The 22,253-nt window shown below is 40.1% G+C and overlaps 1 protein-coding gene and 1 long non-coding RNA gene across 2 annotated transcripts; one reads left to right on the top strand and one right to left on the bottom strand.

The window, feature by feature from the left end:
• Window positions 1-625: 625 nt before the first annotated feature.
• On the bottom strand, window positions 626-21,519 carry LOC127444987 (transmembrane channel-like protein 7). The gene is made up of 16 exons (XM_051704679.1): window positions 21,375-21,519; window positions 18,646-18,886; window positions 14,681-14,829; window positions 14,305-14,463; window positions 14,138-14,223; window positions 13,893-14,035; window positions 12,892-13,039; window positions 12,349-12,522; window positions 12,115-12,266; window positions 11,693-11,804; window positions 4,467-4,564; window positions 4,198-4,381; window positions 2,080-2,210; window positions 1,821-1,976; window positions 1,644-1,722; window positions 626-1,240 (listed from the first exon to the last, which is right to left on the bottom strand). The coding sequence occupies exons 1-16, from the start codon at window positions 21,391-21,393 to the stop codon at window positions 1,088-1,090; spliced, it is 2,184 nt and encodes a 727-aa protein (XP_051560639.1). The 5' UTR covers window positions 21,394-21,519; the 3' UTR covers window positions 626-1,087.
• Window positions 18,908-20,835, top strand: LOC127444989 (uncharacterized). The gene is made up of 3 exons (XR_007897911.1): window positions 18,908-19,404; window positions 19,513-19,764; window positions 19,801-20,835. It is a non-coding gene; the product is annotated as an uncharacterized LOC127444989 (long non-coding RNA).
• Window positions 21,520-22,253: the final 734 nt, after the last annotated feature.

Raw genomic sequence — 22,253 nt, 5'->3', positions numbered from 1 at the left:
AAAGCCCTCAACACCAAAACCCCCTGTCAAAATAAAAGCCCTCAACTCCAAAACCCCCTGTCAAAATAAAAGCCCTCAACACCAAAACCCCCTGTCAAAATAAAAGCCCTCAACACCAAAACCCCCTGTCAAAATAAAAGCCCCCATTACCCATTAACAACAGCCTGATTAAAACACAAGTCCCAAAGATTTTATAAGAAAGGAAAGATATGCCCTGATCAATGGGGCACTAGACTGATCCAGCAGCAGTTTGTTCTGGAAGAATGGGTGCACTGTGGATGCGAACAGACCCAAGACACACATTTAACAACCTGTCAAGACAAAAGTCCGACTTGGCAAATATGTTTTGGCCACATTTCTTTAGTTGCATGACACATGTTTAATTAAAATAACAATAAAAATATAAGCAGACTGGTAATTTTATCTAAATAAAAGGCATAATTTCTGACAAGCCTCTAAGTAAAATTACTCTATCAAAGTGGCCAATAGTAGTTTGAGTAAAATTAGAGAATATTTGAGTAAATCAAAGACAGCTGAATTCTGAGTACATAAACCATCTGTAGATGCATGTACGTGTTACCCGAGTGTCTCAACAGTGTGATTCAGATGAAGGAAACTTTCAGTATTGTATGTTTCAGTCCATGGATTTATTTGACACTTTATTCCCCTTTTCATATTTATTCAGAACAAATCCAAAAAGTTCCACTCCAAAACTCAAAATAACAACTGGTTTAAAAACGATATTGAACAAACTCAAAATAGTGTTATACTTTCTAGTTCAAAACACATTTTTTATAACTTATATTAACAGTTCATAGAAGTTTTTATAAAAGTATCACAAGAAATGCACAGATGCCACTGCTCAAATACATTTTCAGACAGACAAAAACAAAATGTGAACAACAATACACACAAAACTGAACAAGATACAGCTCTGAGTAAATAAGCAGGTGTAGTGTGTGATGACAGTGTTTAGTGCTTGTGTAAGTGTGTGGCTGTATAGACACTGAAACCGTACAGAACGCTTAACGGTGTGGTATCGTCACGCAGTTTGTTCGAACGGCAGCAGACGATGTTTTCAAATGTGTCATGCTTGTGTTTCCAACACCGCCGACGAATCAACGAAAAACAATCCAGAACCATGACGGCCCCGCAGAGACTTGCGCTCTGGAGATCGAGCAAATAACACCTGCTGCGCCTGACACAACTTCTGAATGAGGAAACGCTTGTCACGACCCTCCTGCAGACAGACAGACAGACAGCAGAGGAACATTCAGTCTCTTCACTAAATAAAGACACTGTTATATAAAAAAAAATACCACTACAAATCCTAAAATAGAAGGAGTTGAGTCATACTCTCTAATTCACACTACTGTCTGATTTAGAAATGTGCTGGACTGCTTTTCAGATATTTAGTTCAATGCTGATTTTTACAACTCAATGTGTACATTCAAGTTTAACGCAGTGAATGTTGTTGTGTTTTGTGCCAGATAAATACTGCTCTAATTGTACAAATATTATATCATCTGATAATTATACCATATATTTCTGAAGCTACTTTTGATAGTAACTTGTAGTGTAGATAAGTGTATTTTAACTGTAGTGCAATGAAGACAAGTGTGAAGTATCTTCAGAATGCTCACCATGACCAGCTGATCTCTGAGCTGCTCGATCACTCGCTTATGAGCTCCAGCTAACGCTATCACATAGAACATCCCCAGACTGAAACACACATACAGACACCATTATCTACAGTCATTGAACACTTACTAGCTGAAGTCAGAAGCACTGAACAGACAGACAGACAGGTTTGTTCTGACCAGGTAATGACAAAGAAAGACACCGCAAACGCCTCTGAAGCGATCGCTTGCAGGAATGAGTGCAGGCCGTGAGGCAGCTGAGAAATCACACGAGGAACGACCTCCCACGACGTGGTGTAGTTCACGAACGGACCACACGCTCGCGATGTCTGGATCCTGACACACACGTGTACATGAAATGACCAACTGACACTGATTTGTGTAATATACAGTTGTTAGATTATGGTGATGTATGTTTGTATATGATGTGTGAACTCACTCTGCGATACTGACGGTAACAGGAACACACGCGAGAGCCAAACCGATCAACAACACCACCAGGAAGAAGAAATTTGAACTTGAAGCACGAAACGGACGAGTGGCAGGACGACAGTTCTTCATCAGAGACACCTGCGGTAAATAAATATGCATTAAACACTCATTAAGCCTTTTATAAGCTCTCAATAACCCTTTTATAAACACTTATTTACCCTTTAATAAACACTTGCTACAAAATGTCACCACACTGTTTTCAGAAAAACATTGACTTTAAAATGATGTGTTAAAAACTATCCTTACATAAGTTATATGAATTCTTTGCATTTCATTTTAATTCTACTTCCTTCAATTCCAATTTAAAGTAAAACTCTGCATGTTTGCTACATCATCATTGATTAGATATTGAAATGTAATAGAGGTTTAATAGATCTGATATTGAAGTGTAACAGAAGTGAAATAGAACAGATATTGAAATGTAATAGAGGTTTAATAGATCTGGTATTGAAGTGTAATTGAACTGATACTGAAATGTAATAGAGGTCGAATAGAACTGATTTTGAAATGTATTAGAGGTTTAATAGATCTGATATTGAAGTGTAACTGAACTGATATTGAAGTGTAATAGAGGTTTAATAGATCTGATATTGAAGTGTAATAGAGGTTTAATAGATCTGATATTGAAGTGTAATTGAACTGATACTGAAATGTAATAGAGGTTTAATAGAGCTGATATTGAAGTGTAATAGAGGTGCAATTGAACTGATACTGAAGTTTAACTGAACTAAGACAGAAGTGTAACATAGCCCTTTTCCACCGACATGGTTCAGGGGCAAGTTCAATAGAGGTGTAATAGAACTGTTACTGAAATGTAATAGAGGTTTAATAGATCTGGTATTGAAGTGTAATTGAACTGATATTGAAATGTAATAGAGGTTTAATAGATCTGGTATTGAAGTGTAATTGAACTGATTTTGAAGTTTAACTGAACTAAGACAGAAGTGTAACATAGCCCTTTTCCATCGACATGGTTCAGAGGCAAGTTCCTGGGCCAGTGTGAATTCTTAAACAGTTCTGCATGTTTCCACTGCAGAAAGGGCCGTTCCAGGGAGAAAACCTGGTTCAACACCAGCCCCAAAAGCTTGCTGGTCTCCACGCAAGAACCAATTATGTCAGGGGGCGTTTTTCCAAACAACAACAGTAGCTACCATCTGCAGCAAAGAGGACTTTTTCACTCTATAACAACAATAAAAAAAACCCACAAAATTATCAGATATCAAACGCCTTCAGGTAACGTGGATGACATGAGTGCTCTACTTGTGATATGGACTTTATGGAGATCAGAGATTAACTAGAGAGATCGAAAAGGAAAACAATATGTCTATGCGAAGATACATCACAAAATGAAGCAAGTTGTCAACAATCAGACAATTGACCAAATCATAAAAAAATGTAAAAACTCTTAAGGGAGTGCAGGGACTGTAAGAAGGACCTAAGCAAAACCGGCAGTCGATGGAGCAACAACCTTTTGGACTCGGACACCGACCAGCCTACTATCTAACCGGGACATTAAATTCAGTCAGTCAAACTCAAGATAAACGAATCGCCGGTGTCCTCTGCAGCTGATCTCAGTAAGTTATTATATTTGCCAACTTTGTTAGCATTCATTACACTGTTGTCCTCTTATTTTGTACATAGTTTTGTCCTGTAAGGGAATTTTTGACCAGCTACTATGTTCCCAAGATCTCAGCTATCTGTTAAGTAAACCGGTGGGATTCTCAATAAAGACATAAACATAATATTATATGCCATGGCAAAAATCCAAATATAACCATCTGCTACACCAATGCTAATAATGATTCTACTGTTAGAGTTTACAGAACTTAGCAAATAAAGTCATAATTCACACAAAATAATGTAATTACATGCATCAGGTAGTGAGGTAGTCAAATGAAACTACCATGTAGCCCGTAACATCATGGTTCAGTTCTCAATTCAGTGGAAAAGGGCTAATAGAGATTTAATAGAACTGATATCGAAGTGTAATTGAACTGATACTGAGGTGTAATAGAAGTGTAATAGTCAGTTGTGCAGTTGTGAATGAGTTGCAGTGAGTTGTGACCTTCTTCAGGTAGAAGATGAGGAAGTATTTGACGGTGTTTATGGCAGGAAGTAACGGGCAGTAAAACGTTCCGATCCAACAGATGGTTTGACCGTAAACAATCTCCAGAACGTTCTGTGGAATGGCGAATTCCTGCTGGCCCCACCACTTCGCCAAACCGCAGTCGCAGTAATTCACGATGATTCTGAAAGGACAATAAAATCACGCACAGAAATGAACATGCATCTGAAGAGCTCGTGTGAATGGACAAAACAAAGAGTTTTTCTTACTTGCGAGGAAATTCCACAAAGATGGTGGCAGCTGCGATGATCAGGAAGTCAAAGATCACCAGCTTGTACATTTCCTGTCCGACGTGTGTCTCCCAACACTACAACACAACACACACTCATGAACATAAACGCACACCAGTGAGAGTGTATGACTGTGTATTGATGGTTGTGTGTGTGTTGTACAGGATAGAGCTGATGGTTGTATGTGTGTGTGTGTTGTACAGGATAGAGCTGATGGTTGTATGTGTGTGTGTGTGTTGTACAGGATAGAGCTGATGGTTGTATGTGTGTGTGTGTTGTACAGGATAGAGCTGATGGTTGTGTGTGTGTGTGTTGTACAGGATAGAGCTGATGGTTGTATGTGTGTGTGTGTTGTACAGGATAGAGCTGATGGTTGTATGTGTGTGTGTTGTACAGGATAGAGCTGATGGTTGTATGTGTGTGTGTGTTGTACAGGATAGAGCTGATGGTTGTATGTGTGTGTGTGTTGTACAGGATAGAGCTGATGGTTGTATGTGTGTGTGTGTTGTACAGGATAGAGCTGATGGTTGTATGTGTGTGTGTGTTGTACAGGATAGAGCTGATGGTTGTATGTATGTGTGTGTGTTGTACAGGATAGAGCTGATGGTTGTATGTATGTGTGTGTGTTGTACAGGATAGAGCTGATGGTTGTATGTGTGTGTGTGTGTTGTACAGGATAGAGCTGATGGTTGTATGTATGTGTGTGTGTGTTGTACAGGATAGAGCTGATGGTTGTATGTGTGTGTGTGTTGTACAGGATAGAGCTGATGGTTGTATGTGTGTGTGTGTTGTACAGGATAGAGCTGATGGTTGTATGTGTGTGTGTGTTGTACAGGATAGAGCTGATGGTTGTTGTGTGTGTGTGTTGTACAGGATAGAGCTGATGGTTGTATGTGTGTGTGTGTTGTACAGGATAGAGCTGATGGTTGTATGTGTGTGTGTGTTGTACAGGATAGAGCTGATGGTTGTATGTGTGTGTGTGTTGTACAGGATAGAGCTGATGGTTGTATGTATGCGTGTGTGTGTTGTACAGGATAGAGCTGATGGTTGTATGTATGCGTGTGTGTGTTGTACAGGATAGAGCTGATGGTTGTATGTATGCGTGTGTGTGTTGTACAGGATAGAGCTGATGGTTGTATGTATGCGTGTGTGTGTTGTACAGGATAGAGCTGATGGTTGAATGTGTGTGTGTGTTGTACAGGATAGAGCTGATGGTTGTATGTGTGTGTGTGTTGTACAGGATAGAGCTGATGGTTGTATGTGTGTGTGTGTTGTACAGGATAGAGCTGATGGTTGTATGTATGTGTGTGTGTGTTGTACAGGATAGAGCTGATGGTTGTATGTGTGTGTGTGTTGTACAGGATAGAGCTGATGGTTGTATGTGTGTGTGTGTTGTACAGGATAGAGCTGATGGTTGTATGTATGTGTGTGTGTTGTACAGGATAGAGCTGATGGTTGTATGTGTGTGTGTGTTGTACAGGATAGAGCTGATGGTTGTATGTGTGTGTGTGTTGTACAGGATAGAGCTGATGGTTGTATGTGTGTGTGTGTTGTACAGGATAGAGCTGATGGTTGTATGTATGTGTGTGTGTTGTACAGGATAGAGCTGATGGTTGTATGTATGTGTGTGTGTTGTACAGGATAGAGCTGATGGTTGTATGTGTGTGTGTGTGTTGTACAGGATAGAGCTGATGGTTGTATGTATGTGTGTGTGTGTTGTACAGGATAGAGCTGATGGTTGTATGTGTGTGTGTGTTGTACAGGATAGAGCTGATGGTTGTATGTGTGTGTGTGTTGTACAGGATAGAGCTGATGGTTGTATGTGTGTGTGTGTTGTACAGGATAGAGCTGATGGTTGTGTGTGTGTGTGTTGTACAGGATAGAGCTGATGGTTGTATGTGTGTGTGTGTTGTACAGGATAGAGCTGATGGTTGTATGTGTGTGTGTGTTGTACAGGATAGAGCTGATGGTTGTATGTGTGTGTGTGTTGTACAGGATAGAGCTGATGGTTGTATGTATGCGTGTGTGTGTTGTACAGGATAGAGCTGATGGTTGTATGTATGCGTGTGTGTGTTGTACAGGATAGAGCTGATGGTTGTATGTATGCGTGTGTGTGTTGTACAGGATAGAGCTGATGGTTGTATGTATGCGTGTGTGTGTTGTACAGGATAGAGCTGATGGTTGAATGTGTGTGTGTGTTGTACAGGATAGAGCTGATGGTTGTATGTGTGTGTGTGTTGTACAGGATAGAGCTGATGGTTGTATGTGTGTGTGTGTTGTACAGGATAGAGCTGATGGTTGTATGTATGTGTGTGTGTGTTGTACAGGATAGAGCTGATGGTTGTATGTGTGTGTGTGTTGTACAGGATAGAGCTGATGGTTGTATGTGTGTGTGTGTTGTACAGGATAGAGCTGATGGTTGTATGTATGTGTGTGTGTTGTACAGGATAGAGCTGATGGTTGTATGTGTGTGTGTGTTGTACAGGATAGAGCTGATGGTTGTATGTGTGTGTGTGTTGTACAGGATAGAGCTGATGGTTGTATGTGTGTGTGTGTGTTGTACAGGATAGAGCTGATGGTTGTATGTATGTGTGTGTGTGTTGTACAGGATAGAGCTGATGGTTGTATGTGTGTGTGTGTTGTACAGGATAGAGCTGATGGTTGTATGTGTGTGTGTGTTGTACAGGATAGAGCTGATGGTTGTGTGTGTGTGTGTTGTACAGGATAGAGCTGATGGTTGTATGTGTGTGTGTGTTGTACAGGATAGAGCTGATGGTTGTATGTATGTGTGTGTGTGTTGTACAGGATAGAGCTGATGGTTGTATGTGTGTGTGTGTTGTACAGGATAGAGCTGATGGTTGTGTGTGTGTGTGTTGTACAGGATAGAGCTGATGGTTGTATGTGTGTGTGTGTTGTACAGGATAGAGCTGATGGTTGTATGTGTGTGTGTGTTGTACAGGATAGAGCAGATGGTTGTATGTGTGTGTGTGTTGTACAGGATAGAGCAGATGGTTGTATGTGTGTGTGTGTTGTACAGGATAGAGCTGATGGTTGTATGTATGTGTGTGTGTGTTGTACAGGATAGAGCTGATGGTTGTATGTGTGTGTGTGTTGTACAGGATAGAGCTGATGGTTGTATGTGTGTGTGTGTTGTACAGGATAGAGCTGATGGTTGTATGTGTGTGTGTGTTGTACAGGATAGAGCTGATGGTTGTATGTGTGTGTGTGTTGTACAGGATAGAGCTGATGGTTGTATGTGTGTGTGTGTTGTACAGGATAGAGCTGATGGTTGTATGTATGTGTGTGTGTGTTGTACAGGATAGAGCTGATGGTTGTATGTGTGTGTGTGTTGTACAGGATAGAGCTGATGGTTGTATGTGTGTGTGTGTTGTACAGGATAGAGCTGATGGTTGTATGTGTGTGTGTGTTGTACAGGATAGAGCTGATGGTTGTATGTGTGTGTGTGTTGTACAGGATAGAGCTGATGGTTGTATGTGTGTGTGTGTTGTACAGGATAGAGCTGATGGTTGTATGTGTGTGTGTGTTGTACAGGATAGAGCTGATGGTTGTATGTGTGTGTGTGTTGTACAGGATAGAGCTGATGGTTGTATGTATGTGTGTGTGTGTTGTACAGGATAGAGCTGATGGTTGTATGTATGTGTGTGTGTGTTGTACAGGATAGAGCTGATGGTTGTATGTGTGTGTGTGTGTTGTACAGGATAGAGCTGATGGTTGTATGTGTGTGTGTGTGTTGTACAGGATAGAGCTGATGGTTGTATGTATGTGTGTGTGTGTTGTACAGGATAGAGCTGATGGTTGTATGTGTGTGTGTGTTGTACAGGATAGAGCTGATGGTTGTATGTGTGTGTGTGTTGTACAGGATAGAGCTGATGGTTGTATGTGTGTGTGTGTGTTGTACAGGATAGAGCTGATGGTTGTATGTGTGTGTGTGTGTTGTACAGGATAGAGCTGATGGTTGTATGTGTGTGTGTGTGTTGTACAGGATAGAGCTGATGGTTGTATGTGTGTGTGTGTGTTGTACAGGATAGAGCTGATGGTTGTATGTGTGTGTGTGTGTTGTACAGGATAGAGCTGATGGTTGTATGTGTGTGTGTGTGTGTTGTACAGGATAGAGCTGATGGTTGTATGTTGTGTGTGTGTGTTGTACAGGATAGAGCTGATGGTTGTATGTGTGTGTGTGTGTTGTACAGGATAGAGCTGATGGTTGTATGTGTGTGTGTGTGTTGTACAGGATAGAGCTGATGGTTGTATGTGTGTGTGTGTGTGTTGTACAGGATAGAGCTGATGGTTGTATGTGTGTGTGTGTGTGTTGTACAGGATAGAGCTGATGGTTGTATGTGTGTGTGTGTGTTGTACAGGATAGAGCTGATGGTTGTATGTGTGTGTGTGTGTTGTACAGGATAGAGCTGATGGTTGTATGTGTGTGTGTGTGTTGTACAGGATAGAGCTGATGGTTGTATGTGTGTGTGTGTGTTGTACAGGATAGAGCTGATGGTTGTATGTGTGTGTGTGTGTGTTGTACAGGATAGAGCTGATGGTTGTATGTATGTGTGTGTGTTGTACAGGATAGAGCTGATGGTTGTATGTATGTGTGTGTGTGTTGTACAGGATAGAGCTGATGGTTGTATGTATGTGTGTGTGTTGTACAGGATAGAGCTGATGGTTGTATGTATGTGTGTGTGTTGTACAGGATAGAGCTGATGGTTGTGTGTGTGTGTGTTGTACAGGATAGAGCTGATGGTTGTATGTGTGTGTGTGTTGTACAGGATAGAGCTGATGGTTGTATGTGTGTGTGTGTGTTGTACAGGATAGAGCTGATGGTTGTATGTGTGTGTGTGTTGTACAGGATAGAGCTGATGGTTGTATGTGTGTGTGTGTGTTGTACAGGATAGAGCTGATGGTTGTATGTATGTGTGTGTGTTGTACAGGATAGAGCTGATGGTTGTATGTATGTGTGTGTGTGTTGTACAGGATAGAGCTGATGGTTGTATGTATGTGTGTGTGTGTTGTACAGGATAGAGCTGATGGTTGTATGTATGTGTGTGTGTTGTACAGGATAGAGCTGATGGTTGTATGTGTGTGTGTGTTGTACAGGATAGAGCTGATGGTTGTATGTGTGTGTGTGTTGTACAGGATAGAGCTGATGGTTGTATGTGTGTGTGTGTTGTACAGGATAGAGCTGATGGTTGTATGTGTGTGTGTGTTGTACAGGATAGAGCTGATGGTTGTATGTGTGTGTGTGTGTTGTACAGGATAGAGCTGATGGTTGTATGTGTGTGTGTGTTGTACAGGATAGAGCTGATGGTTGTATGTATGTGTGTGTGTGTTGTACAGGATAGAGCTGATGGTTGTATGTGTGTGTGTGTTGTACAGGATAGAGCTGATGGTTGTATGTGTGTGTGTGTTGTACAGGATAGAGCTGATGGTTGTATGTGTGTGTGTGTTGTACAGGATAGAGCTGATGGTTGTATGTGTGTGTGTGTTGTACAGGATAGAGCTGATGGTTGTATGTGTGTGTGTGTTGTACAGGATAGAGCTGATGGTTGTATGTGTGTGTGTGTTGTACAGGATAGAGCTGATGGTTGTATGTATGTGTGTGTGTGTTGTACAGGATAGAGCTGATGGTTGTATGTTGTGTGTGTGTTGTACAGGATAGAGCTGATGGTTGTATGTGTGTGTGTGTTGTACAGGATAGAGCTGATGGTTGTATGTATGTGTGTGTGTGTTGTACAGGATAGAGCTGATGGTTGTATGTATGTGTGTGTGTGTTGTACAGGATAGAGCTGATGGTTGTATGTGTGTGTGTGTTGTACAGGATAGAGCTGATGGTTGTATGTGTGTGTGTGTTGTACAGGATAGAGCTGATGGTTGTATGTGTGTGTGTGTGTTGTACAGGATAGAGCTGATGGTTGTATGTGTGTGTGTGTGTTGTACAGGATAGAGCTGATGGTTGTATGTGTGTGTGTGTGTTGTACAGGATAGAGCTGATGGTTGTATGTGTGTGTGTGTGTTGTACAGGATAGAGCTGATGGTTGTATGTGTGTGTGTGTGTTGTACAGGATAGAGCTGATGGTTGTATGTGTGTGTGTGTGTTGTACAGGATAGAGCTGATGGTTGTATGTGTGTGTGTGTGTTGTACAGGATAGAGCTGATGGTTGTATGTTGTGTGTGTGTGTTGTACAGGATAGAGCTGATGGTTGTATGTGTGTGTGTGTGTTGTACAGGATAGAGCTGATGGTTGTATGTGTGTGTGTGTGTTGTACAGGATAGAGCTGATGGTTGTATGTGTGTGTGTGTGTTGTACAGGATAGAGCTGATGGTTGTATGTGTGTTGTACAGGATAGAGCTGATGGTTGTATGTGTGTTGTACAGGATAGAGCTGATGGTTGTATGTGTGTTGTACAGGATAGAGCTGATGGTTGTATGTGTGTGTGTGTGTTGTACAGGATAGAGCTGATGGTTGTATGTGTGTGTGTGTGTTGTACAGGATAGAGCTGATGGTTGTATGTGTGTGTGTGTTGTACAGGATAGAGCTGATGGTTGTATGTGTGTTGTACAGGATAGAGCTGATGGTTGTATGTGTGTGTGTGTGTTGTACAGGATAGAGCTGATGGTTGTATGTGTGTGTGTGTGTTGTACAGGATAGAGCTGATGGTTGTATGTGTGTGTGTGTGTTGTACAGGATAGAGCTGATGGTTGTATGTGTGTGTGTGTTGTACAGGATAGAGCTGATGGTTGTGTGTGTGTGTGTGTGTGTGTGTGTGTGTTGTACAGGATAGAGCTGATGGTTGTATGTGTGTGTGTGTGTTGTACAGGATAGAGCTGATGGTTGTATGTGTGTGTGTGTGTTGTACAGGATAGAGCTGATGGTTGTATGTGTGTGTGTGTGTTGTACAGGATAGAGCTGATGGTTGTATGTGTGTGTGTGTGTTGTACAGGATAGAGCTGATGGTTGTATGTGTGTGTGTGTGTTGTACAGGATAGAGCTGATGGTTGTATGTGTGTGTGTGTTGTACAGGATAGAGCTGATGGTTGTATGTGTGTGTGTGTGTTGTACAGGATAGAGCTGATGGTTGTATGTATGTGTGTGTGTGTGTTGTACAGGATAGAGCTGATGGTTGTATGTGTGTGTGTGTGTTGTACAGGATAGAGCTGATGGTTGTATGTGTGTGTGTGTGTTGTACAGGATAGAGCTGATGGTTGTAACCGCAGGGACACTCTGAAGATCCACATGTGATTTGAGTCCAGAGAGAGAAGAGCAGCACACCGATACTGGCCAACCGCATGAACACACACCTGAACACACATCAATAATAACACAACATCAGTAACACACACTCATGAAAACATGTCCGGCTCATATTTCAACACAAAATTGTGATTTTATTTTCATTAAAATTTTGTCTGAGATATATTTATCATAAGGGCTTTAATAAGGACCCGTCAATGTACACCTGCATCAGACAGACACTTTTGGGGCATCTCACTTTGGTTGCATGATGTCATAAAACAGCATTTTTAGGTTGGTGTGTCAAGTTAAAGATAGCTTGAAACTTAGAAACAGTCATTAAGAAACTCATATATGTGTGTGTGTGTGTGTGTTTGCCTCATTAATGTGAAGCGGATCTCAAACGCAGGTGAGTAATCCTCAAACGTGATGATGAGATTGAAGATGAGCGGCGTGATGAAGTTTGCCAGAGTGATGACGATCGATGGTAAATATTGCACAACCAACTCCAACAGGAAGTTACTCTGATTCTAAAACACAAACACATACACAGCATTAGATACAAAATATTTAAATGATTAATCGAAGACTGGATCTGATTGTGCGCATCACCTCGGTCTGTTTGCGCTGTGAGAACACTGTTGCGATGTATATACAGTAGAAACACGCCACCAGAACCGCCATGACGAAGAGATTGACCACAGCTCGCAGCGTATAGATGCGACATTTCTCTCTGCGCGTGCGGTTGGCCATCTTGCGCTTGATGCGCTCCTCCTCCAGATCCGTCTGAAACACACAAACAATTAAACTCACATTTTAACAGTCTGTGAACACAATCAGAGCTCAATTCAAACCGGATGATTTGTGGCACTGTATGACTAAATTAACATGTTCTGTGAGAACTGTGAGAAGTAATTAGTGGAGAAAAATATCAGAAAATAAAGAGGCATGCTTCATTAAAATGAGTGATGTCATTATTTATGTTCTGTTGTAAAACTTGTTGAAATTCCTCTGTTGTGTGACTTGTGTCCTGTTATTCCAATTCAACATCCTGTGGGCGTGGCCAATTCAAACTCACACTGATGAATTAAAAGGGAGTTAAATATTAAACAGAAAAAAGTCATCTTCATTGATTTTGAAAGATGACAAACGCACCTTGATTTCGTAGAGTAAACTGCTCCGCTTGAGTCGCGCCGCGTTCTCGTTTGTGATGCAGAAATCCCAGCCGGCGAAAATCTTATTGCAGAAACTCTGAAAGCGATCTTCATCTTGAACGATCTTGCGTTTGAAACCAGCTGCAGACCTGAACATCAACACAAACTCTCTACATATGATCATGTTTACGTAAGACATTACTGCCGTCTTACATTGAACGATTCATCAGAGCGCGTTGTTTTAAATGATGTTATTTTGTTATTTTAATCAAACCCTCTTATTTCTCAACCAGCTGTTAAGGGTGATTCTCAAAACCACCAAGAAAATGTCCTGGTCATTTTTAACCCCAAATTAATACAAAACAAATATGAAATTGTATTGCTTAAAGAACATCAAGCCTACTTTAAGGACTAATAAGATTTTTTTGCATTGTGACATTATTTTCAGGACATTTAAGTTCTCATTACTGTAATGCATCTAGATGTTTTACTTTTGCTGTTTTCAATAAAAAGACGCGGTTGTGCGATGATTTTCCTAATTAAAATGACAGGGTGTACTATTACTAATGTATATATTCTTTACTATTTAAAAAACATGTTACATTAAATAGAAGTGGGGGCTAAAATGTGCATAAATGTCAAAAAAGTCTTCAGTGGCTCTAAAAATAGGCTTCATTTTCAATATAAATAAATGTATTTATTTCTCACTTGTTTCTTTTGATTTTGGAGTAAAACAGTACGAGAACATTTTCATGAGAGTCACCCGTTAGTGACCCTTTACAGCATCAAATCAACTCCTGATGGATAAAATCATGTTCTGTCCCACATTTATTCACATTTAAAATCCTGATTCTCTCTGAACGTCACACTCTAGAAGTCAAATGGCTTGTGAGAGTTTTACGTTGACATGTTTTAAATGTTTCTGGTTTTTATCTGTTGCTTTAGACATTCATTAAAACAGATTGTTGAATCAGCATTAGTGTGTGTGTTTAATGAACGCACCTCTTGACGATCCACACGAGACTCAGCAGCAGGTAAGAAATGGTGGCCAGCAGATACGCCAGTGGCAGGTTATACGTGAAGTGAGAATGAATGAACTCTAGCTGATAGTATCCATAGAAGAGATACGTCTGCTCCAGAAAACCCTACACACACACACACACACACACACACACACACACACACATGCATTAAACACACACACAGATTTCTGGAGTTGTGTGTAGAGCTGATGAAGATGTTCTGACCGTTCCAGACAGCAGATCAGTGATGTGTTGATGAAACAGGACGAGACCTCGACGAGAGCTCGGCTCATAACGACTGCAATCCAGCACTGCAACACACACACACACACATAACTATCAGTAAAGTGTGATAAACACAAGTGTGTGTGTGTGTGTGTGTGTGTGTGTACCGTGTGTGCTGCTGTAGCTGATGTTCAGTGAGTTGTGATGGGATGTGATGATCACCGGCAGCATCACAAACACAAACATCAGCAGAAACATGATGAAGTTCAGCAGCACCAAAAAGCGCAAGAAGGAAAAATACGACAGGATTCCCGTCCCAAACATGCCTGAAACAAATGTCACACAAACGTCATCTGTGGGTGATTTCGTACATGATTCACTCAATGTTTCTCTGTTAACTTTCATACACTGACAGACACCGAAACGATAACGCTCTATCATTCCAGGTGTAAAAGCAGTTTATTGTTCCAGATATATAGTAGTGTTTATAAAGGTAGAAGTGTGTTTGTTAGAGACAGTGTTGTGTGTTGTAGAGACTCTGACCCTCGATGAGGTGAATATCTGCCCTCCAGAGCTGTAGTGATGACATCACCTCCATCCCATCATCCTTCAGACGCTTCAGAGAGCGACCAACATTCAACCTCCACAAACCCCAGCCAGTGACAGCACCACCCTGCTGGAGACGCTGATCTCTACACACACACACATAACACACATACAACACACATTAAAACATATAACATACATATAACACATAGTACACACATTAACACATATAACACATAGTACACACATTCACATATAACACACATATAACACATACACATTAAAACATATAACATACATATAACACATATTACACACATTACACACATTAACACATATAACACACATTACACACATTAACACATCTAACACACATATAACACATAGTACACACTTTAACACATATAACACACATTACACACATTAACACATATAACACACATTAACACATAACACACATATAACACATAGTACACACATTATCACATATAACACACATATAACACATATTACACACATTAACACATATAACACACATTACACACATTAACACATATAACACACATTAACACATAACACACATATAACACATAGTACACACATTATCACATATAACACACATATAACACACATTACACACATTAACACATATAACACACATATAACACATATTACACACATTAACACATAACACACATAACACACATTACACACATTAACACATATAACACACATTACACACATTAACACATATAACACACATATAACACACATTACACACATTAACACATATAACACACATATAACACATATTACACACATTAACACATAACACACATAACACACATTACACACATTAACACATATAACACACATTACACACATTAACACATATAACACACATATAACACATAGTACACACATTATCACATATAACATACATATAACACATAGTACACACATTATCACATATAACACACATATAACACATATTACACACATTAACACATATCAAATACATAACACAGCACCGCCCTACTGGAGACGCTGATCTCTACACACACATATAACACACATACAACACACATTAACACATATAATACACATTAACACATATAACAGACAAATTACACACATAAACACATAATACACACATAACACACATACAAAACACATTAACACATAAAACACACATTAACACATAATACACACATATAACACATATTACACACACACACACAATGGAAACGGAGATCTGACGTCTACTTGATCAATGTGTCTAATTTGATTAGTGATTTATAAACAGCGGCAGGGCTCTATGCTTACATGTTTCAGGGTACGTTTACACAACAACGATGTACTAAAAACGGAAACGTTTTTCCTTTGCGTTTTTGAAAAGTTTCATGTACAGAGGACAACGTTGTCAAAACGATCCCCTTTCACACGGATCCGTGAAAACGAGTAAAAACGCTGTATTATGCATGCCAGGCCAGTAGTTGGTGATGTCACTTTGTAAAGAAACACTACGCGCCTGTGCACATCAGCATTCTTCCACAGAGCGGTGAATACATACAATGAAGATGGCGAACGCATCGAGTGATTTTGTGTGGACAGACGATGAGGTTGCTTTATTACTACAATTACTTTGCTGGAGAAGCGTCAATAAACTCAAAATCTTGAGCAGCACAAACACAGTCCTGTAGTCCGTCATTACAGTTTTGAATGTCTCACGCACATGAACTCTCAAGATTATTCAATCTGCTCATTTTTACCATCACTTCATCTCCTGCCTTCTTCTTCGGTATTCCCCCTGCTGACTCTTGGGCTGGTCGGAGAGTAAGTTAACATAAGCTGCTGATGTTGACTGGTTTTGGATATCAGACAGAACTCTGATATATGGATATCTTCTGACGGAGAGAGAGGTGTTGTGTACACTGGATCTAACATTGTCTTCATATTCTAAGCATATCATTGAATACATGGCATCACATCTCTGTCTATAGGCTTTATACATAAGCGGTGGGTGAATGAATTGCAGGGTAAAAGTACATCAAATAAAATGAAGTAAATAAATAAATAACCTTTAAAACACCGTTTTTAGTTGAAAACGTTGTCGTGTAAACGGCCCCTGAGGAGCACAGTTGTAGTCCAGTTTTTTTCAGAGATGGTAACGTTAATGTGCCACAATATAACATGCACAAAAAGGCATGAGAAAAATGAGCTCATCAATTATGACAAAATCCAGGAACATAGTGTGTGTCACGACAAAAGAGTTTAAATTCTTATAAACCAAATGTAATATCTTCAGTTAATTTGACAGGCTGTCTGCAAAACAACAACAACAGCAGCTCATGTTAACCTGTTTCATCCTGTGAACATGAACACACTGTTCAGTCTTTGAAGTGTCTTCCTCTAAATATATTTAAGAACTCTAAATTGACATGAACACCGTTAATGTTCCTGTCACACAATGAACAACAATCAGATGCTGCATGTTTCAGTTGGGCAGGCTTTGTGAACGGTACACTTTAAAGTATTCAAGCTGACTGAAACGTCTCACACAAGTGTTGGGAGTTTATTTTTATAAATATATTATTTTCATGAGCTGCAGTCTAGGGTCGGGAATCATTAGGCACCTCACGATTCGATCCGATTCTGATTCTGGGAGTCATAAATCCGATTTCAAAACGATTCCTGACACATCTAAAAACAATCTTATTGATTATTCTGCTGTGCAAAGGCAAAACACAGTAACTTCACATTTTGACCAAAACTGGGGTTCTTCGACTGTAAGTTGCCCTGTGACAGACAGGTCTCGCTCAACTCTACGCAGGTAAATTACACTCAAATCAAGTAACTGTTTTGTTGCTGTCCAGTGTGTTTACAGCCTTTGTATGGCTGTATTATCATCATAAACACTGACCTCTTAACACAAGAAATATCAAAACACATTACTATTAAATTAAATAATTCAACTGATTGTTAAATAACTTTGATATGTTTAAAGCATTGTTATTCATTTTTATTGAATAGTATTGTCATGTATTCCCTGTTTTTGTCTAGACTTGTTGAAATTTTTGTTTAGTTCCTGTTTCCCGTGTTGGTTTTGTTGTCCTTTGTAGTTTCATTTTATGATTGGTTTTCCCCTGATTGTTTCCACAGGTGTTCCTCGTTCCCTTGTTTGCCCTGTTTTCTTTGTCATGTTCTGCACCTGCTTTCCTGTGTTTTGTTTTCATTTTACTCTGTTACCTTGTTCAACTTTTCTTTACATTAAAAGCTGCATTTAGATCCTCCATCCTCGTCTGCCTCGTTACAAGTATAACATTTTTAATGACTATTGATTTGAACTATAACTACAGGTTGATTACATGGTATCTGCTTCTGTGAGAGATGTCAGCTGCTCCTGACAAAAACAAAAAATCATTTGAAAATAAACCGTCTCCCGAACCGCTGTCTCATCATTATTTATGTGCAAATTAGTACAATAATGGGCGCAAGCTTGTATTTCATGTTCTTTGTTGACATGCAATCATGAAATCAACTCTCCCGTTGCCATGTGTGTGACTTTGTGAATTAGCTTTGGGATTGTAGTTTATTAGAAGTCGAATGGTGTGTGGTTGATACATCCAGCCTGCGATCAGTTTTGTAGGATGCGCTTGGCTTTAGGATATGTGCGTGTTTCTAACATCTGTCTCTGGCATACGTGCTACAGCGCCACCGTGTTCTCAGAAACAATTTTTTCTCTCACCCGTACCTCAGTCGGGTCACTCGCACTTAAATATTTCTTCACAGTCACACACTGTAATTTACTCACAAATGCGACTTAAGTGGTCGCACTGTAGAGCCCTCAGTGGGATTTGAAAATATGAAGACAAATAAATGTTTTGACGTAAAATGAAAATACATCATATTTTGCACCATTTCTTGGTCACTAATGAAATAAATGTTACAGAAGAACTCACTTTTCGCGCCGTTTGTCCTGCATGCTCTTGGGAAGTTCTCTGACGGGTCGCAGCTCCTCGCCGCTGTGAACAGGTTTCTGCTCCACCCATTTCCCACTGGTGATTGACGGCTGTCGGCTCCGCCCACTGCCCCGCCTCCTGGCACTGCTGCTGGATTTCCTCCGGTACAGAAGAGACTGATAACTGGGCAACTGATCCAACAGCAGGTGACTGGCGGGAGCGTGTCGATCCGGGAAAAACACTGACACAAACACAACATGAGTTTATTTTCTAACATAACATTCAGTAAACATCAAAATGACATGCACTGGATAAAACTCGTATATCACATCTCATTTTATACAATTCGTGGATTTTTTTGGAAATATTTTTAGTTCAATGTTTCATCAAAGGAATGATCCCAAACACTTTAAACAACAGCACATTCATTCCTGTCAAAAATGAAAGATGGAGCTGCTGTGAATAAGACCTGGGGAACCGGAGGACCTTTCCAAAATGCAAGGGACACATTCATTCATTCATTCATTCATTCATTCATTCATGGGAAATTCAGAAAAATGCAATGACTGTTTGTGTTGAGACCAGAAAATCCCAAACTCAACAGCCGATCTTTATTATCATTATCACAGCTGTCTTGACTCTTCATTGGACTGGACTGGATTTAAATGCAAATGAATGGTGTATTAGAACGACCCTTTCTGAATTAAACAGGCACACGGACAGGTCATGTGACAGCAGGGGTAACAGGCACACGGTCAGGTCATGTGACAGCAGGGGTAACAGGCACACGGACAGGTCATGTGACAGCAGGGGTAACAGGCACACGGACAGGTCATGTGACAGCAGGGGTAACAGGCACACGGACAGGTCATGTGACAGCAGGGGTAACAGGCACACGGTCAGGTCATGTGACAGCAGGGGTAACAGGCACACGGTCAGGTCATGTGACAGCAGGGGTAACAGGCACACGGTCAGGTCATGTGACAGCAGGGGTAACAGGCACACGGTCAGGTCATGTGACAGCAGGGGTAACAGGCACACGGACAGGTCATGTGACAGCAGGGGTAACAGGCACACGGACAGGTCATGTGACAGCAGGGGTAACAGGCACACGGTCAGGTCATGTGACAGCAGGGGTAACAGGCACACGGACAGGTCATGTGACAGCAGGGGTAACAGGCACACGGTCAGGTCATGTGACAGCAGGGGTAACAGGCACACGGACAGGTCATGTGACAGCAGGGGTATTCTTTTCTTTGGGTCGGAAGTTTTCACATTGCATCAGGAAAAGTTGATCAGAATGTTTATTGTTCAGAAAACAACACTGCTGTACGAAAATACAATCTGGCATAAAAATGTGTTTAAAATAAATGAAGCTATTTTGTTAACTGTTTTATCAGATAATGTTTTGACAGAAAATATGTATATTGGGGCTTAAGGAACACATTAAGGAAAATTAGCTTTTTTCTGTTCAAAAAGTCTATCAAGATTCAAGAAATAGATTTAGTTTTATTGAATATTGATGGAGCAACATCATTTGTGTGAATAGAAAGGTTAGGTATTTTTAAAAAGGTGGCGAGGGGGCAACACTTGGGGTAACAGTCCATGTAGATAACGGGGCAATAGTTATAGAGCACAATCTGTCAACTAATGCAAATACTTGAGACAGCAACATGCTTTTTGCAGTAACACATGAAGATGATTCAAAATAAAGTCTCAAGTATTCTATAAACAAATGAATCTTGATTGGGTCAGTCAAAATTCTTCATATCTATTTGGTTTTCATGGAGGCTTTACCTTCAGCTATTGGACAGTTATTGAATCTCTTGTGCTTTAGCCCTGTTGTACTCACTTCCCAAAATGAATGATTCAAAATGAAACAGGATTAAACACTTACATCAACATGCAGATATTCAATAGCACCTCTGAGCAAACTCGCCTCGTCTGATGTGATATGATGAAATAAATCAGTTTTATATCCAGTAGTATTACAGTAGTACTGAATGAGTATGCAGTGAGTAGTACAGAAGTATTCAAACACGTCCAAACTCGTTCTGTTCCTCGTATTTTAACAACACAAATAAAAACTATAATGTTCATTTTCCACTGAGGACAAAGTTAATTTCTCTGTTTACAATTGTCATTACACACACACACACACACACACACACACACACACAAACACACACTCACACACAAACACACACACACACACACACACACAAACACTCACTCACACTCACACAAACATACACACACACTCACACTCACACACACACACACACACACACACACACACACACACACACACACAGACACACTCACACACACAGACACACTCACACACACACACACTCACACTCAAACACACAAACATACACACACTCAAACACACACTCACACACACTCAAACACACACTCACACTCAAACACACACACAAACACACACTCACACACAAACACACACTCACACACACACTCAAACACACACTCAAACACACACACACACAAACACACTCAAACACACACTCACACACACACTCATACACACACACACACACTCATAGGTTTCTAATTTCACTGGATACAGAAACAAACAATCATCTCAAGTCTATCGATCTTCATAATTTCATCTGATTATTCATTTAAAACTCAAATCTTTCATTATTCTCGCGCGAAGTTTCCGAAGCGACACACAACAAACACATTATAAAGATGAATAAACTCACCCGCATCAGCCGCGTCCATCCTCTGATCCGAATCAAACTGTATGAATAATAATAATAATAATTAGTGATGTGACGCGTTATGAGCGTTTATTACAGTTTGAGTTTCTACAGCTGTGTTTAGTGTCGTCATGTGTTATTCAGTGTTTCCGCTTCAGTGTCGCCGCCTGCTGCTCATCACATCAACATCAAACTTATTACTCATATTTGTGTTTGTCCAATTTAAATGTAAACATTTATAAATATGACTGCCGTTTAATTAAACTGATTTTAAAAACAGTGATTTCCAGTCACTCATTAGAATATTATTTCCATGTTTAGACTGAACATTTTTATTATTTACATTTAATTTTCAGATTTATGGTTTAGCTTTAGTTTGGTATATGATCAGAATGTATATAATGTTTTTATATATATAACATTATATAGTCAGAGTGTCTGGTAAATATAAGTAAACCCCAAACATTTACCGCAGTTTAATCTCTTTTTGATTAAATTGCTATAGAGTGATTTTTGGTGTTAGCACATGATGTGACAATTCTACACAATATCTCTATGATCAGTTTCTCTCCCAGTCCTTGTATTTAATCCCTCCATCATTAAAAGTATGAGGTATTTTAAAGCTCCTGATGAAGCTCAATGAGAATGAACTCCACCGTTTTCCTGAGGATCCATATGATGATTCTAACGGCCTGTTTTCTGTTTCTGGTCTCGAGACACAACGTTAAAACTACCGAAACGAGCGATCCATACCGAGAACAGCAACCACTGAAGTGTTAATTGGAGTAAAAACCAGCGACACTGTCCTTTCATCTCTTAACGATGTTAAGAAGACACAGAAGACCGGTTCACAGAGGACACAGAAGACCGGTTCACAGAGGA

Source organism: Myxocyprinus asiaticus, chromosome 8, assembly GCF_019703515.2.
Source record: "Myxocyprinus asiaticus isolate MX2 ecotype Aquarium Trade chromosome 8, UBuf_Myxa_2, whole genome shotgun sequence".
In the NCBI taxonomy this organism is placed as follows: Eukaryota; Metazoa; Chordata; class Actinopteri; order Cypriniformes; family Catostomidae; genus Myxocyprinus; species Myxocyprinus asiaticus.
This window is presented reverse-complemented; position numbering and strand designations above follow the sequence as displayed.

Bases quoted from the DNA above. Each gene is read 5' to 3' on its own strand.
- LOC127444987 (XM_051704679.1), bottom strand. The intron at 14,464-14,680 runs GTCAGAGTCTCT...CATTTGTTTCAG, and splicing joins AGATATTCACCTCATCGAGG to GCATGTTTGGGACGGGAATC. The intron at 14,224-14,304 runs GTACACACACAC...TGTGTGTTGCAG, and splicing joins CAGCTACAGCAGCACACACG to TGCTGGATTGCAGTCGTTAT.